At 46.2% G+C, this 18,163-nt stretch overlaps 1 protein-coding gene across 4 annotated transcripts in view; it reads left to right on the forward strand.

The window, feature by feature from the left end:
* Pcsk6 (proprotein convertase subtilisin/kexin type 6) overlaps nucleotides 1-18,163 on the forward strand; it is a 178,150-nt gene that overhangs the window by 54,964 nt on the left and 105,023 nt on the right. For all 4 annotated transcript variants that reach the window (XM_021264718.2, XM_087188500.1, XM_087188498.1 and 1 more), the window contains exons 3-6: nucleotides 9,150-9,260; nucleotides 9,701-9,844; nucleotides 11,052-11,128; nucleotides 13,649-13,737. In XM_021264718.2, the coding sequence (XP_021120377.2) occupies nucleotides 9,150-9,260; nucleotides 9,701-9,844; nucleotides 11,052-11,128; nucleotides 13,649-13,737 (421 nt within the window). The remainder of the gene's footprint in view (nucleotides 1-9,149; nucleotides 9,261-9,700; nucleotides 9,845-11,051; nucleotides 11,129-13,648; nucleotides 13,738-18,163) is intronic.

The following is an 18,163-nucleotide window of genomic DNA, read 5'->3' on the forward strand; positions in this document are numbered from 1 at the left end:
CGTTTAAGCAGATCTTTTCATTAACCACAGATGGAATTTTATCTGATAGTTGTGTGTGCTAGAACCATTTGGAGCGCAAACAAACAAGAAGTTCCTGGCAAATAACAGCATATAGGCAGTAAGTGACCAAATAGATCTGAGAGGTTGATGAACTGCGCAGTGGTCGGGAGCAGGGCAGGCCGCTGTCCCGGATGAATCTGCCACGTGAGGAGGGGGAGACCTCCCGCTTCCTAGCGGGCAGTCTCCTTTCTGGCATTGCAGATGACAGGGATGGATTACCTCTATATTTTCAGCACAATCTGACTAGTTTGAGTGGCACAGCTACTGTGAACTGATAAAAAGCTTGAATTTTAAAATATACTTTAAAACAGCAGTCCCCAACTTTTGAGACACCAGGGACTGGTTTTGTGGAAGACAATTTTTCCACGGATGGGAGAGGAGGCGGTTTAGGATCATTCAAGTGAGCTTACATTTATTGTGCACTTTATTATTATCACATTGTGCATTTTATTTCTATTATATTAGGTTCTCATAAGGAGCGTGCAACCTAGATTCCTTGCATGTGCAGTTCACAGTGGGGTTCATGCCCCTAGGAGACTGATGCCCCTGCTGATCTGACGGGAGGCGGAGCTCAGGAGGTGGTGTGAGAACTGCAGCATGGCTGTAAATACAGACAAGCTTCCTCCTGCTGTGAAGCCCAGTTCCCAACAGCTACAGACAGTCCTCGGCCCGGCCCGGGGCCTGGGGACTCCTGCTTTAAAAGACAGCATTTTAGTATTTTACCACTTGGCACTTACAAGTTGGTCTCTCAAAGGCATCTCAACGTGCTCATCTCGGCCCACTGTCTCTGACCTCAGAGGGAAGCACTGCGTCCTGTGGCACGAGCTGCCGCAAGCTGCCAGTCTCACTGTCCTTGCTTGTTCTGTCAGTTGGGGCCGGCCCACCTCCTGTGTCCTCTCCCCTGGACCTCCGCACAGCCTCCTGTAGGCATCCTGGATCCCCACGGTCCCCTCTCCAGCTGCTAAGGGACCCTGTGAAACACCCTGCTGCCCCTGGCCCTAGGGTTTCCTCCCACCCTCCCATCCCAGGCTCTCCTTGGTCTGCTCCTGTGGCCCCCGAGCCCAGCCTCACTGGTCTGGATGAGGTCACTCTTCCCCTCCTCAGAGCCTCTCCACAGACTGCTCCCTACCTCCCCCATGTCGCTCTGTTCCCTCCCCTCGCCTCCCTGCTACCGGGAAGCCTGTGCGGAGTCCTCAGACTTGGCCTGCTCTGCCTAGCAGTTGCATGTTTATGTTCTAGACTTAGCCCCAGAGTGATGGCAGCGTTTGGTGGCCATGACGACGACTAGTTCGGTTTGCTTGGGATCTGGCTGGTGACAGAGACAAGGCTGGCAGGGGAGCGGCAGAGGGCTCCCAGGAGGCCAGGGGTGGCAGGCTGGGGAGCGTGTGCAGTATTCAGAAAGAAGGAGAGGCGCTGGGAAGGCAAACTGGCCTGGTCCCCAGATGCTCCGCGGACAGGAGCTTGTAGTTTGAAGCTCGCGAGCCTACCTCTTGTCAGTACAACCTGAAGTTCTGCAGGGCCCAGACCACACTTCATTGGTGTTCCCTTGTAGGTACAGCAGTTACCCAGTAAATAGTAGACTGAAGCCCAGTAAATGTTTATTGAAACATATCTCAGTTGTCACAGGTTAGGTTCATGTAGGCAGGACATGCTTGTCAGCTTCTTTCTATGTAAATATTTTAGATATAAACTTTGGCTCATGTTGGTTAAAAATTATAACAAAAATGCTAAAGGGATCCTGGATTAGCAAAGCCTTCTCCTATATTGCTAATGCTGATGGCTGCATGTGAGGCGTAGGGACCAATGTCTGCCTCGATGGTTTTATTAGACTCCTAGGATTGCTGTAAGCACACATCCACTGTCTCACAATTACGGACACTTGGAGTCTGACATTAAGATGACAGCAGGCTTGGTTTCTTCTGAGGTCTTTCACAGATGGCTGCATTCTTGCCTTGTCCTCGCATGGTCTTCCCTCTGCGTGCCATCTGCCTCCCAATCTCCTCTTCTTATGAGGACACCAGTCAGACTGGGCTGGGGCCCACCCTTGTGACCTCATTGTAACTCAGTTACTTCTTTAAAGACTATCTCCAGGGACTGAGCGGGATGTAGCTCTGCGCTAGAGGACTTGCCTAGCATGTGTGAGGCTGAGTTCCATCTCCAGAGTCTCTCTCTGAGTTGTTGGGGCCTGGAACTTGGACACAAGACTGTGGGGAGGGACGTATTCCAGCCATACCAATAGATGAAATGGCCATGGCCACTTGTTCTGTTGTTGGTGACCAGACACCAGTGACATGCGGTGGGGAGAGAGGGACCTTCTGATTCCTTTTAGGAAAGTAAGCACTAAATTACAAATGAACGAATAGCTTTAATTTCCCAAAGTGCTTTTGTGCCCACTGTCCATTTCCCGAATTAGAGTGTGTACTGACCTCTCTTGGCATTTTGGCAGAGACCTTCTGGGCAGAAATGAAGACATGGTCTATACAGCTTCTGCTCTGGCTGCAGGTGTAGAAGTGGGAGGGACCTGGGTTCCCTGTTGCCTTGGTGACATGGGAAGGGGGAAGATGGGGCTCTAGGTTGAGTTAGAGTATCTCTTATTTATTGGGTTCATCCAATTTCTCCTCCTCTTCTACTGCTCTGGCCCACCAGGTTCTGTCTGTGTGGTTGAATAGTGGTCTGGCATCCCCCTTGCTCATCCCAAGGCCACAGGTGGACTTGGGCATCACACCAGGACTGGCCCCAATGAAGCTAACTCTTGTTTGCTATGGCAATGACAGTTCCTCCTGTCTCCAGAAAGATGACAGCAGTACCATCTGTTCTCCGTGAGCCTGGCTTAGTTCAGCGCTTCTTAACCGCAGTGGCATCAGAGGGCCCTTGGAAAAGTGATAAAGGTTGTGGGCTCTCTCTCTCCAGAGGGAAAACAACCAGCTGCTCTGCCCACATCACTTTCCAGACTGTTGCTGTGGTCTTCTGAGACCGACACCTGTCTTTCCAGTCTTTGAAGGACCATGGGGCCTTAGTTCCCCACTCAGTTCACACATGCATTGACTCCTGCCTGTCAAAGAAAGGACCACCTTGCACCCTGTAAGGGGCTGTGCGCTTGTCAGGGAGCATTATTTGTTCCCCTTTAAGTTCACCAGCCGGCCTTCTCATTTAGCTCTTTAGCTGGTTGAATGTTAGCCTGATAAAGTGTTCAGAGGAGTTAATGTTGCTGGGAATTGAGGTCTAAGCTTCAAAGACTATTGAATGAAAAGGCACTCAGAGATGGACTGGTGACTCTCACGTACACTTTAGAGGTGAAGGCTCAGGCAGGATGTCCAACTTTCCACACAGTGAGAGCGAGTAAGGGTTTCTTTTCTGTACTCCTAGTGTGGTTGTTTGCTCCTGGAGGAGACTAGGTTTTGGTGGCTTCTGGATGCTAGGGAGGTGACCCATGACTTCCTCCACCTCAATTTGCCCTGGTGTACACTTAGGCTGGCTCATAGTATAGGGCATTTCCTTTGTCCTCCCACAGTTACAGATTAAAGTATCCTTTGCTTTGAGGAAGCCAAGGAAGAAAAAGCAAAGAGAGAGCTGGTAGGAACTATCTCCCTTGCTCTGCATACAACCAGCTATGCATGGAGCACAGAGCATGTGCAGAACTCTCAACAGAGCTGGCCAGTGGGTACTTTAAGGAAGTTTGGTAACTTGATTCAAATGTATGCCCTTCCCCACAATGTTGTGTAGGACCCCTGCGGGCAAGGGTCTCTGTGAGTATCCTTTGTCACCTTAGCTCCATCCAGAGCAAAGACTCTGAACACCCTTATAGGAGTCTCCAGCTCCCCAGAACTTCCTAAGGCTTCCTGAGCAGATGAGGGCTTGAAGGCACATGGTGACTTCAGGTGGAGCACAAGCAAAATATCATGCTGTCTTTGGTAACATTGTCGCGTAAGAAGAAATTACAAAAACACTTCCTTTCATCCCTTGTCACACCCAGGACCAGTGTGTCAGGTGGGCTCTGGTCTGGTAGTGTGCCCGTGGTCCCCAAGAAGGACACCACTGGCAAGGCTGCCAGTGGGACAGTATTTACAACCCGGCAACAGTGATAACTCTTGGTATCCATGGGCCACTCATTACAACTACACAAAGCTCTGCTTGTTTATTTTGCCTCTTTGTGGGTGACTTTAAATTCTACCTCATTTTATCTACAGAAAGACATTCCACAGGTGCCTAATTTTAACTTGATTTCTAAGAAGAAAATTGGAGGAGGGTGTATCCTACCAAAAAAATTTAAAAGAAAATGGGCGGAGGATGTAGCTCAGTGGTAGAGCACTGGCCTAGCTTGTGCAAGGTCCTGAATTCCATCCCCAGCAGTGGACAAAACCAAAGCCAAAGACAAAAGAAAAATTTTATTCATGTAACCTTAAGATTATAAAGTCTTTTTTCTTCCTAGAATTCATTCCCAGGACAAAGACCTTTCTAGGATAAGAATGCTGCATGTTTAGCCAGAAACATACAAACAAAAATGGATAAAAGGAAAAAAGTCAGAATAAAGTTATGTTTTCAAAATATGACTTCAAAGCAATCAAAACACTTTTGTGAACAGACATGACTTTTGTTTGTAAGTGACATTTGGCAGACACACCTTGCACTTGTACCAATTTACTTATAAGTGATCCTCTTCAAAAAAGTCAGCAAGTATCACCCAGGACTTAAAATCTGATAACATTTTCAACTCAGAAAGGAAGAAGTCTGTTTGTGGTTGTAGCATACTTATAATCTGAACTGTATTCATGTTTAAAATCTAAAGTCTAACTTTGTGTCTGCATCCAGGAAACATTAAGCGAGTCCTCATTACATGCGTTGAATCACCTAGGACCCTTAAGTACAGGGGTGCACAGAACATAGACCTTGTCCAGGTAGAGAATACAGACGAGCTGGGCAGCAGAGGATAATCACATCACCCCTGCATTAGTCAGTTTTCTGTTGCTGTGACAAATACCTGAGACAAGTAAACTTAAAAAGAGGAAAGGTTTATTTGACCCCTGTTGCTCTGGGCCTGGGGCAGCACAGTACATCATGGCACGAACATGTGGTGGAGGAAGCTGCTCACATCATGATGGCTGGAAAGCAAAGAAAGAGAAAGGAAGGGTTCCAGTATCCTGTCAAGGGCATGCACCCAATGACCCAACTTCCTCCCACTAAGCCTCACCTCCCACCAGCACCATAGGCAGAGAACCCAGGTTTCAACATAAGGACCTTAGGGGAACCCTTCCAAACCATAGCAATCCCAAATCCATCCAATCACAGGTGGGGGCAAGGTTACTCATTTGTAGTCATACTTGGGTTTAGGACTTATTCTCTGAGTTGTATATCTATGACCTTGGAAGGTAAGTCAGTGTGTACTACTGATTCTTCCATACATTTTTCACAGAGGAAGCCTGAACCTCCCACATAGAAATTATGAGGTGTCTGGTAAGTGGATTGTGATTGAAGCTTCAGTGGAAGGTGACAGTCTAAGTGTACTGCCAGAGAAGCAGTGTGACTTCCCATTAATACTGGTCCTCCCAGGACAGAGAGAATGCTTTAAATCCTACAGACTCCCACATTACTTCTCCTAACTCAGATGACTGCATGTGTAGGTAGATAGTCTAAGAATCGAGTCTCCTTTCCACCCATGACTCTCACCATCTTACCATTTGTTTGCAAGTCCCACAGAAGAATTAATTCCATGAGTGGCACGTGCTTAGAGACACTCAGTAATATGGCTCTTTACTATAAGTTGCACTATCATGTACATGAGACTCTTTAAACATGCCTCTGCAAGGGTAACCTTTCAGCATGGACAGGTGAGTTCAAGTTTCCATCTTGGGTTTAGGTCACTGGCACACCTCTGGCCTGCTAGGCCAGGTAGCTTCTGGGCTCTAACCTATAGGGTAAATAAAATAGAGGTTTGCCTCCAAACAGAAGTAGAGGGAAAAGCACCTATGTCCTGGGCACGGACCAGGTACATTCCTGCTCCTCCTCCCAGAACATACAGGAAGTCTCAATACATCTTTGTTAAGCAAGCAACTGAATAAGTGACCACAGGGTGCTCAATGTCCAGAGAAATTAGGGAAGTTGGATTTGGAAAGTGGCTTATTCTTTCTGGTGGTAAGAAACAAGATCCGTGATCCCACTGCACCTGCCTAGGAATGGTTAAGGAGCAAGTCAGTGACCAGAGCCCAGGGGAGAGGACCAGGTGGCCACTAGCAAAATTGGCCTCTGTGACCATGCTGTCCACTTGGATTTCATCTCCATAGAGCTGGGATCCAGAAGCCCCCTCACCTGGCAAATCTATCATGGTTGATTTAATTGGACCAACACTGTCTTGGTGGCAGCCAGAGGCTTGTGATGATCAGGTCTATCACCAGGGCATCGAAGAGGGCTGGCATCATACCATAGGGAGTGCCCCAACTATGCTGTGGACCTGGCGCTGACACAGCCCACCCTGAGAGGTGTGTGTCAGCATGGGGCTCTTACCCAGAGCCCAGCAATGATTAGTGGGTGAGATGCTGTCTTAGTTACTTTTCTTGTTGCTGAGGCAAAATACCTGACACCCAAAGTTAAAGGAGGAAAGATTGACTTAGCTCACAGTTTGTAGAAGTTTCAATTATGGCTCCAAGGCAGGGTGGCATGGCAGAGGGGGATCGCAGAGGAGAAACAGTTCATGGCAGGAAGAAGACAGGAAGACAGCAAAGCAGTGACGTAGTGAGGAAGCAAGCAGCAAGCAGCAACAGCAACCCTCTTTCTTATATTCTATCCAGGCTACCTGCCTTTAGGGGGTAGCACTCACACCCAGGGTCATTCCCAGCATCACGTCCGTAATCCCAGCATCACACACTCTAGATCCAACCACCTCTGAAAAGCTCCATCTATGACTGCATGAGGCTTTGGGGAGACATCTAGATACAAGCCATGACAGATGCCAAACTCTCCCATCCCACTAGGCAACTATTTCGTGACTTCCAGAAACGTGCTTTCCCACATTGCCTAACTGATGCGGTGGGAGTCACTCACTTGGGCTCAGAAGAGCAGAGTTCACCTCCTTCTTCTGGCCGGGTGGGCACAGCATCTGGAAGGTGCTGTGTGGCATCACAGTGAAGCCAGGGCTCAGCAAGGGATGAAACATCCCACAGTGCTTGGTTCCATGGGTCCACATTCTGCTGTATTTCATAACAGGATGTTAAGCAGATTATGAAATATCATCTGAGATATTTTATACCAGGTAAAAGCCTTTTACTTCAGGCAGTAATATGTAGGGAAGTTGCAAAATGCCATCAGCTGGTGTTATCAACAAGATATCTCATTTTATAGTTGTATTTTCTGTAGGAGTATCTATAGTGGCAATTATAAATTATCTATGACTTCATGCTGTGGCATTTTAAGTGTCTGACTTAAAATTGATTTTAAACTTTTTGCAGTGTTTCTAAGGGGCCTGGTCTGTGAGTGTTTTATCATGTCACATTGGAGAGGGACAGACTATGGTATTTCTTTCTGAACATTTTGTCCTGTACACCAAGGATGCCTTTGAGATCAATCCCCGCCACTGACTGCGAGGCTGCCAGTGGGAGTGTTCTGCTCTCCTTCCTTGGAACACCGGGGAAGTCGAGGCCAAGACAGAAGGAAAGGAAGTCTTACTTGTTGGCCCTGTAAGCCTTCACTCCCTATGCTCACACCATTCAGGCTTCCAGGATAGGCTGTAATCCCTCCCCTTACCCTGTAACCTCCAGGTCACATTCAGCTCTCTCCTCCTCCTCCTCCTTTTCCTCCTCCTATCTTTCTCTCCCTCTCCTCTGTCCCTCTCCCCCAGTCCCGATCAGACTCCTCCAGGCAGCACACCCTATTCAGAGTCTGACCACACTCTCACCTCCTTGATGGAGTCCCAGACTGAGGCACAGACCCCTTGAGAACAGAGCCTAGGTTCCCATCCTCATCCTCTTCTGCCTATCATGAACCCTAGCACTGTGGTGATCCCTAACTTTGATCATTCCTGAACTGGAGAGACCACCATAGTAAGTCCAAAGAAAATACCTCTGCTCCCATGAAATCTTCTTCTTGAGATTCTTTAAAAAATGAGTAACTTCCAGGGCTGGTGATTTAGCTCAGTGGCACCAAGCCTGCCTTGCAAGAGCAAGGTCGTGAGTTTGATCCCCAGTACCAAAAAAAAAAAAAAAATGAGTAAGCTTCTCCAACTTGAAAAGAATGTGTGCATAAATGATGATAATAGTGCTGTGCCAGGCACTGGCCTGAGCATTTGACTACAGACCATTCAAGTATAGCACTAGCCCTCTGGCTCAGGCTGGACAAGTCCTGCTCTATAGGCAAACTGGCTAAGAAGGCTAAGTGCTTGTTCCGAATCCCACAGCTGGTGGGTGGGCTGAGTTCGTAATCCAGATGGCCTGGCTCCTGGCTCTCTGCTCTTACACACCATGGACACCACCTCTCAAACTTTCTCCTTGATTATGAAGGCAAATCATACCGATTTTTAAAAATTATAAAATCTGAAAACTACAAATTTTTCAATTGCCATCTCCCCAAAATTGCTGCTATTATAGCAATTTCTATTGTATCCCTTTCTAGAATTTTCTCTGTGCATGTTTTACTATCATGTTTCTAGTGTCTGCCGAAAATCTCAATGTATGGATTATCATAATTTACTTATTCATAGCCTCACTGTAAGGCAATTTCTGATAACAGTTTGACCAAATGGTTTCTTCCTTCTCTTCACTCATTCCTTTCCCATCCATGTGTTTCTTTTTTCTTGGAACAAGGATTACTTGTCACTTTTTTGGCAACTTTACAAGGTCTCGTTTTTCTGTTTGTTTTTCTGTTTTTGTTTTTTTTCAGTAGAACAGCTTCAGAACCTATCAGTGTAGCATTAGGTCCTCCTCTACATGTAACAAACAAGTTGTCACTTTGAAAAGTAAAAATGTCCCTTCGGAGTGTCCCATCTAAAACATCTACTATGACTTGGATGTTTTCGCAAAAGGAAACATGGTGCCTATAGAGTGGCTACGTAACATTAGGAGATCGCTTTTAAAACCCATAGTAACTTTATTTCTTCCTGGTAGGTGAAATGGCTGCAACAACAAAAAGTTAAACGCAGGGTGAAGAGACAGGTGCGAAGCGACCCTCAGACCCTTTATTTCAACGACCCCATTTGGTCCAACATGTGGTACATGGTGAGTAGGGTGTGGGCCTCTCTCTGCCTCCTGCCCGGGGGCATTTGCAGTGCTGTGTCTCTGGCATGGCTGAATTTCCCTCAACCAAGCCAAATCCCCAGGACACTCCAGACAGACACACTTCATCTTGGGTATGGCACTCCTACTTGGAGAGGTGTTTATTTGTGATTCTTTTTTTCTGAAAGTCCCTGAAGGTCCAGGGGGTTCTTTGGGTGGGGAAGTGGCTTGATGCAGGCTGTAGCACTTGCTAAATGAGTGAGAGAGCACGCCCCAGGTTGATAGCCAGGTTGTTGGGTGCAGAAGGAGCCAGGGTGGAGAGGCAGGGTCTCGGCTGTCTAAATCAGGGGCCGCTTTTTCCTCCTCCCGGCTTGCAAGCACCTCTGTGGCTTTGCACCCGTGCCCTTCCCGAATCAGGAGCTTTGTGTCTTCTATGCAAACAGCACTGTGGTGACAAGAACAGTCGCTGCCGGTCAGAAATGAACGTCCAGGCAGCATGGAAGCGGGGCTACACAGGAAAAAACGTGGTGGTCACCATCCTGGATGATGGCATAGAGAGGAATCACCCGGACCTAGCTCCAAATTATGTAAGTGACGACTTGGAACTGACATGAAAATTATTAGACCATGCTACCTATTAAATACATGCAGACTTAAAAACCAGTAAATAAATGATCATCCCCCATTAATGTAAGCAGTAAAGGAAACTGCTGGGGAGGGTTGGAAAAACAAACATTCTGCCCCAGGCTGCTGTCCTAGGACCAGAGAGGGCGACTGTAGAAACATTGGATCATGAGTTTGAGGAGTCACACTTTTAGGAACGGAGTCTAGAGAACCAAGAAGCATGTGCATAGTGGTGGTCATCAAACAGATACTAGCTACATGAGCGACTGCAGGATTAAACATGGGCTCTGGACTCCCGACAGCCTGGCTTCCTGTCCTGGCTCTGCAACTCATTAGCTCTGAGATCTTGAGCAAGTAGCTTAACTTATCTGTACCTCAGTGTTACTGTATGTACAATGGGGTCAATAAGACTGCTATCTTTTAGGGCTATTGTGGGTATTAAATGAGTTCATCAGTGTAAAGAACAGCACTTGGCATGTAGTCAATATGATACATGCATTAAATAAGGAACGTGGATGCCTAACAGTGGTTAACTAACTATATTGTGTCTACTTGATAGATATGACAGAAATGAGTTTTGAAGTCTGTGTCAATAACACTGGAAAGCTTTTGTGATATGTTTTCAAAGGAAGATAAATTATATGACTACTGTTTCTATGAGTGTGTAAACAAAAACATATATATTAAGGTATACAGTTTTAAGAGTTCTGCTACATAGGATGACATGGATAAGCCATGAAGACTGTGCCAAGTGAAACAAGGCAGGGATAAAGGGCAAATGCTGTGTGATTCTACTCTAGGGGTCCCCTAGAGTTGTCACAGTCCTGGAGACAGGAAATAGGGTGATGGTCACTGGAGGATGGGAGAGAGGGATGGGAAGTTAATGTTTCATGGTACAGAGTTTCAGTTTTGCAAGATGAAAACTTTCTGGAGATGGATAGCAGTGCAATGTAAATGTGCATAATGTCACTGAATTTAAAGATGGCAGAGTTTACGCAATGTACACTTTACCACAATAAAGCAATCTCTCTCTATAATATAATAGTTGTAGTAAAAGAGAAACTGTGTGTATAGCTTTCCTTATTTTCCAAGATGAGCATAAAAATAATTTAGAACAGGACTGTAATGTACTGTGCCATCTCTCTTCATTCACCAAGATTTAATTCCTAGGATTCTTATGCAAGTTACGATGTCAACGGAAATGATTATGACCCGTCTCCTCGATATGATGCCAGCAATGAAAATAAGTACGTCACTTTGTCTTTTCCCTTGCTTCCCTGTTCCTCTCCCTGCAAAAGTGCTGTTGAATTTCCACGCAGGGGCCCCTGGACAGGTGGTGGGTGCTGTCGGGGGTCATCCAGGCGTCAGAAGCCATGCCTGCATAGCCCTTCTGGCACAGGGTGGCCGCTGTGGAGTTGGCCCCTTCCTTTAGTGTTGGCACCGCTGCTGGTCAGCTAGAAATGGATGTTCTTGCTTCCAACTTTCTTGGAATATTTTTAAAGAATTGCCCTTACATCTCCAGTCTACATAATCACTGAGTTAAGACATAGTTTCAGTATCTGAGCGCACAGGTCACATGTCTGAGGTTTCGTGACTCCGTCCTTGACCTTATGAGCAAGATGGAAGGGCAGGAATGATGTTAGAAAAATCTGAGCTCAAATCCCAGCTCTACCACCCACTGGCTGTGCAGGGCTGTGCACACTGAAGGACCTTTTTAAGACTTTGTGTCTGAAAGGCTTCTCCATGGAGATGATGTCAGCGCTTCACAAGGTTGTTGGGAGGGGTAAATGAGGTGACAGGCGAAATTTGCACACTAGGGGTGCTCAGGAAACCTTGAGGGTCATTTACATTGCATAAGATACCTGATCGCTCCAGGCCCCACCTGGACTTAGCAGGTGACTATGAGATGTAAACATCAGCCCTGGGGCTGGGGATCAGCCACTGCCGTGGCTGTGTGTCTCTTCTTTGGCATCTTGTCCCAAGAACCATTCTTTCAAAGGTATGTATGGGAAAGTAACAAAAGCCCTTTTGTCCTTCCCTGCTGTTGACAAGGTGCTTGCCCCTGTGCCCTCCCACCATGGCTGCATTAGTTCGCTTTCAGTCACTATAACACAACACCTAAGATAACTAACTTATAGAGAAAAGATTAAGCTAACCACAGTGGTACACACCTGTGGTCCCAGCTATTCAGGAAGCTGAAGCAGGAAGATCACTTAAGCTCAGAAGTTTGAGATCACCCTGGACAACAAAGTGAGACCTGTGTCTGACAAGGGGGAGACGATTTATTATATCTCACAATGTAGGAGGTTCCAGCCCATGGTTCATTGACCCCCTTGGCCCCATGGCAATCCAGCACATGATGGTGGGTCACATAATGAAGCAAAACAGCCCACCTCCTCAGCTAGGAGGCAAAAAGGAAAGAATCAGGCCCATGGGTCCCAAATCCCCTTCAGAACCACCCGGCAGTGACCTAGGAACCTCCTGCAAGGCTGCTCCTCTTAAAGGTCCACAGCACCGCCCTGTACTGCCACCCTGGGGACCAATCCTTTATCCCATGGGCACACAGCATCCCCACTGTAGCAGTGGTGTTTCAGCTTGCAGTTGATTCCATTTCAAGTCTCAAAGCCAGTGCCCACATGACGCTGTGCAGGGAGACTGGCAGGGCCAAGCTTCTGTGTCCCACATAATAAGCCACTAGCTTCCCAGAGTGGTGGAGGCCTTAGCCCTGAGGGCTCCTTTCCTTGCCACATGTCCCAAGGTGCCCTTCCTGCCTAGCAGTAAGGATTCCTAGGGCAAGAGGCCTGTTTCCTGATCACTCACGGTCACACAGGGAGGTATGATCCATATCCTATGCAGTGACCCTTGTAGGGCAGAATTGAGTCCTGGCGTAAGCCACCGAGCTATGTGGCCCTGTAAGCAGCCCTGGCCTTGGGGCTTTGAGAGTTCAGGAGGACGGACGACTCCCTTCCACAGGGCAAGGGCGTGGAGCCAGGACCATTTTTAAAGGCAGCTTTAAATTTGAATCAATGTTCCTAGTTCTCCATGGACTCTTCTCTGTGATGTGCTATTTAGGGTCACCCATACATTTCGACCTCTGCTGGAGGGACTGACCCACTGTGGCACATCAGAGGATGGGGTCATTACTGAGAAAGCAATTTGTTATTCTGGTAATTTCTTCATCGCCCGCCCCCCAGCTGCTATTGAGTGTTCAATTTAGAGCATCGTTCCCTGGCTCCTGCTTAAGTGGCCATAGAAATGATGAGAGGGCTGTCGGGCTGAGTGTGGTGCTACAGGTACACAGGGCACAAGACATAAGACATCAGTACAGCATGTTCTTCCTTTCGTCCCGTCGGTCAGGCATTGATGCTGCTACTCCTGGGGGCCAAGCGATGGGTCATTAGTCACGGGAAACACTGAGCTGAGACAGCAAGGGCCTGAGCCTTGAGCATCAATGCCCATGAGCCAGCGACAGTGCTGTGAGAGGGAAGTGAGCGGACACAGGTGCTGGGAGCAGGTGTCCCTAACTCTGATGTGGAACTCAGGGGAAGTATCACGGGAGAGACAGGACATGAGCAAGTGCTTGAAATTTGCAGGTGGCAGGAAGGGCTGTGCAAAACTGTGCCAATGCTCTCTCTTAGAGGAGGGGTGATGACAGGGATGCAGAAAGTGGGCTTTACTGGCATCCTCAGGCAAACGGACTTGTGTGCAGTGCACAGAATTCCTTAATGCCAATCCAGGGCCTCACTGTGTTTTCTCTTTTGCTTCAGACACGGCACACGCTGTGCAGGAGAAGTTGCCGCTTCAGCAAACAACTCGTACTGCATCGTGGGCATAGCATACAATGCAAAAATAGGAGGTAAGGCCTGGCGCAGGCAGCCGGGAGCAGGGGGTCCTGGGGCCAGGCACCACACTGAGAGCTGCCTTTCTGCAGGGCTCCGCAGCCTCAAGTCCTATTGCCCTGGCCCTGCCAGGCCCCTGGGCCAGAAGCAGCCATGTCAGCTGTTCAGCGGCCCTGGCATGTGGAACAAGTGATTGGAACTTCTGGACAGAGGAATTGCTCATTGTTTTCCCTGAAAAGCCACTGTCAGACCACCCCTCTAAAAGTCTGTCCCCCTGTGGCTCCCTGTCCTTTCACAGACAGATTCACAGTCTCCCTGGCACTAAGGCCTTTCCTAGGCCCGACTCCCACTCCGGCTGTGGCCCACTTCTACTTTCCCCATCCTGTGGCTTCAGCAGCAGAACATTGATCATAGTGTCTCCCAGACGGGCCCAGTCTTCCCTATTCATGCATGGGATCACGCCCTTCCCATCCTTGCCTCTCCCCCTCTCTCAGTTGGCTCAGTCTACCTGTGACACACAGCCACCTCATGCCTACCATGCTTGGTGAAGCACCACCTACCAGCAGTTCCTCTACCCCTGGATTCTCCCCAGGGAGTCAGCTCTGCCAGTGCCCAGCCCTGGGTGCCTCTGGCTTTGTTCCAGGTATATCTGGCTGTGTTATTTAGCTTCTCACATTGCTAAGACAAGTTGCCCTGGTTAGAGTAAGGCTTTGGAGCAAAGGGTCTCGTGTCCTTTAGTGCCCCACTGGATGCTGGCAGTGTGACAACTCAGTCACCAGGTATTCTGCAGTGCCCAGTAGGTGCCCAGAGGGCCAGAGGAGAGGGTGACAGACAGCCTCAGGGACTGCAGACCTCATCAGCAAGGCATGCCCACCCTTCTGTTGGCAGAGCCACTTGGTCACCAGAAATGATTTCTCTTTCTTTGAGTGAGCAGGTAGATCCCACCTTTGGAGTTGTTTGAGATTTGTTATTCCAGGTCCCTAGACTGGCTGCATTTGCATCAGCTGGGATCTGTTAGATACTGAATCCTTGCCCCCATTTCAGACCTATCAACCAGAATCTGCATTATAACAAGATCCCCAGAGAATTATCTGCAATGGTACTCTGAGAATACTGGCTTTAGAGATTTCTCTAGGGCCAGTGGGTAGGTAAGATTGTAAGGAGGAGTCAGCGGAAGTAATACTCACAAAGAACTGATTGGCAGGCTGGGAATGAAGCTGAGTGGTAGAGCACTTGCCTAGCATGCAAAAGAAGAAGATGAAAAAAACCGAGCTTCTTCTTATTAGATAGCTCTGTGCTTATTGCAAAATTATAAACCTAAATGTCTCAGATTCTGGAGAGAGAGTACATTCACTTGCAGAGTTTGGAAACAGGAATATTTAAATTAATGCATAGAATACCTTTAAGCATGTCTTATGCATATAGTTCTGGCATAGTCACCAAGGAGGAGAAGAAAGAAATGACACACAATTTGGGCCTCCATGAGCTCAGCATGTCTTTGGAGTGAACAGTACTGACATGGAAGGTAGTACAGGGCCAAGTTCTGACATGACAGGGGCAGACGGGGAGCCCCAGGAGTGGCGGGCCAAGCACTCCAAGAGGTAGAAGCATGGGGGCATGCCGTGAACTTGACTTGTCAGAGGATTTGGTTACAAATGGAGGAAATGCCAAGGAAACAAAGGGGACTGCAGCATGGAGCTGGGAGGAGGTATACCACCTAGGGACCAGAAACATGAGGTGGGCCTGGTCATGGGAAGACAGGCATGGGGTTGAAGCTGCCCTTGACCCAAGGAACCTGTACACAGCTTCAGCCTCCACTTACCCTCTCCTTCCCCCTCCCTCAAAGCTCATCCCTGGATAAAGCCACCTTTGGGTGCCCCTGACATAGGATAGCCTCCCTCTCCGAGTATCCTTGCACAGAACAGTATATTTTTCTAAGATGCCTTTGGAGCTGACCATGGAATTATACATCTTTGAATCTTTTTCTTTTTTAATTGTTGCTCAAGAGCTCATAATATGTTTCTTAGCTTATCCTAGTCTATCTGGAATTAATAGTATACTACTTTATGTATAATGTATGAATCTAAGTTACTCTCATCCTTTGTATTGTTGCTTTCATATATTTTACTTCTATGTTGTAAATCCACAGACATTGTTACTATTCTTCCTGTAAAGACTCAATCTACTTTGAAATACTTACGGAAAGAAATAATAATTACCTGCATATACCCTTGATCTTCCTTGTTTTTTCTAACTTCATATTTCTATCTTGTTTCTATTTTTCTTCAGCCTAAATAATTTCTTTTAGTAGTTTCTGAAGTTTCTCCCATAGACGGTAAGAAATTATCTCAAATTATATCTGAAAGTGTCTTTACTTCCTCTTCCTATTGGAAATAAATTTTGCTAATCACAGAATTCTAGGTTGACGTGCTTTACTTTGGATACGTGAAGATGTTATTCTATTGTCTTCTGGCATCTGTTGTTTCTGGTGATGAAGTCAGTTGTCAATCTTATTCCTATTTCCCTTTGTGTAATTTGTTCCTCTGGCTGCTTACATGATGTTTCTTGTGTTGTTCTTTGCCAGGGACTATAACATCCTTTTGTATAATTTTGTTTACATTACTACAGCTTGACATTTGCTGTGTTTCTTAGTGGGTTTTTCTTTAATCAAATTTAGAAAACATTTTGTTGGTATTTTTTTCACATTTTAAAATTCCATTTTCTCTCAGCACTCTTTGGGTATCAGTTATAATTGTTAGACTTTTTCATACCCCTTACAGCTTATTGAGGCTATATTCATTTTCAAAATTTCTTTGTTTTTCCTGAGTGCTTCTAATTAGATGATTTCTGTTACACAGTTTTCAGGTTCACTCACTCTATCTTTTGTTGTGTCCAGTCCATTCTTAATTCTATACAATGATTTAACATTTTTTCAGATATCATACTTTTCTGTCTTTTGGTTTCCATTTGGCTCTATTTTACCACTTACACATCTCTTCTGAGTTCTCCATCTCCTCACTCATTATATCTGTCTTTAAACTCTTTAACAGGTTTACAAGAGTTACTTTTTGTAGTCTTTTGTACTAATTCTAGGTCCTTTGAGAATGTTTCTAATGATTGATTTTACCCTTTACAATGGGTCACACATTCCTTTGCACTTGTCTAGTAATTTTTTATTGTATGGTAGACATTTTTATACTGTATTTTAGAGACTCTGGATTCTGTTGTCCTTTTCTCAATACTTTAGAGTTTTGTTCTAGCAGTCATTTAAATTTGAATTTTTAGAAAGTTGATTATTCATTTTTTATGGTTGGTCTCTTGGATTTGCCCCCACTCTTAGGGAAAATCTCCTAGTTCAGGCACATAGTCTTTGTTCCTATAACATCATCCTTTTGGTATTTCAATGGAAAACCTGAAATGTTTACCAAGACCTCTAACTTAATAAGATTCAAACCATAAATGTATTCCCCTGCTGTGAGTAGTTGCTAAAGTATCTGCTCAGCTCATTTAGCCTTTCAGCTGTTGTTTCCTCCTGGCCTTTTTAGAGTGTTGTTCACTGTGTGTGTAGTTTAGGGGCCAGACAAGTGGTGAATTGGGATATATATGCCTTCTTCTGCAGCTCTCTCCTTTCTAAGATCTCTCCTCCCAACTTCTAGCTACTCTGTAGTCCCAAAATCCATCCAATATCCTTATTAAAGGATAAGATAACACTTTCCCAAATGTGTTCTAGCCCCTCTACAACAAGATAAATGGAGAGTTCCTGGAGAGGAAAAGTTATCTAAACTTGGATCATATGCAAGTATGGTTCCCTTCTTTCAAGAGTTGAATCCATGCCTTCCTTTGCCTCCTTCTGATTGCACTCTAATGCTCATAAAAAGTTTTTTTTGATTAGTACTTTTCCACAGTTTAAATTATTGAAATTTAAACTTGAAATTTCTTGTTGAAACTAAAATGTGTGGTTTATATTTCTTTACCAGATAGATTGTGTATTACTGTCCATTGCCACACAATAGTCATTCTAAAATGCAGCCCCTTAAAACAATAAGCATTTGTTCTCTAGCATAGAGACTGGCTTAGCTGAATGAATCTAGCTCTGGGTCACTCATAAAGATGTAGTTAGGCTGTTGGCCATGACTCCAACTGAAGGGTTAACAGGGCTGAAGGATCTGCTCCCAAGATGGGCCATACTTATGTGGCTGTTGAGGAGGTGCTGCAGTTCCTTGCTGGCTACTTTGAGGAGGCATTGACTGATCATCATGTGTACCTTTCTCTACAGTTGTTTGAGTGACACACGTAACCTAAGAGCTAGCTTCCTTCATTGAAGGTGATTCAAGAGAGAAGATGAGGAGGAAGCATCAGTGTCTTTTATGGCCTAGTTTCAAAAGTTGCACACCAGCTCTTCAGCCGTACTCCATTTGTGAGATATGTATCATTAAGTCTAAG

Source organism: Heterocephalus glaber, unplaced genomic scaffold (assembly GCF_053883595.1).
Source record: "Heterocephalus glaber isolate CG9 unplaced genomic scaffold, H.glaber_assembly_v1.0 deba00001531, whole genome shotgun sequence".
In the NCBI taxonomy this organism is placed as follows: Eukaryota; Metazoa; Chordata; class Mammalia; order Rodentia; family Bathyergidae; genus Heterocephalus; species Heterocephalus glaber.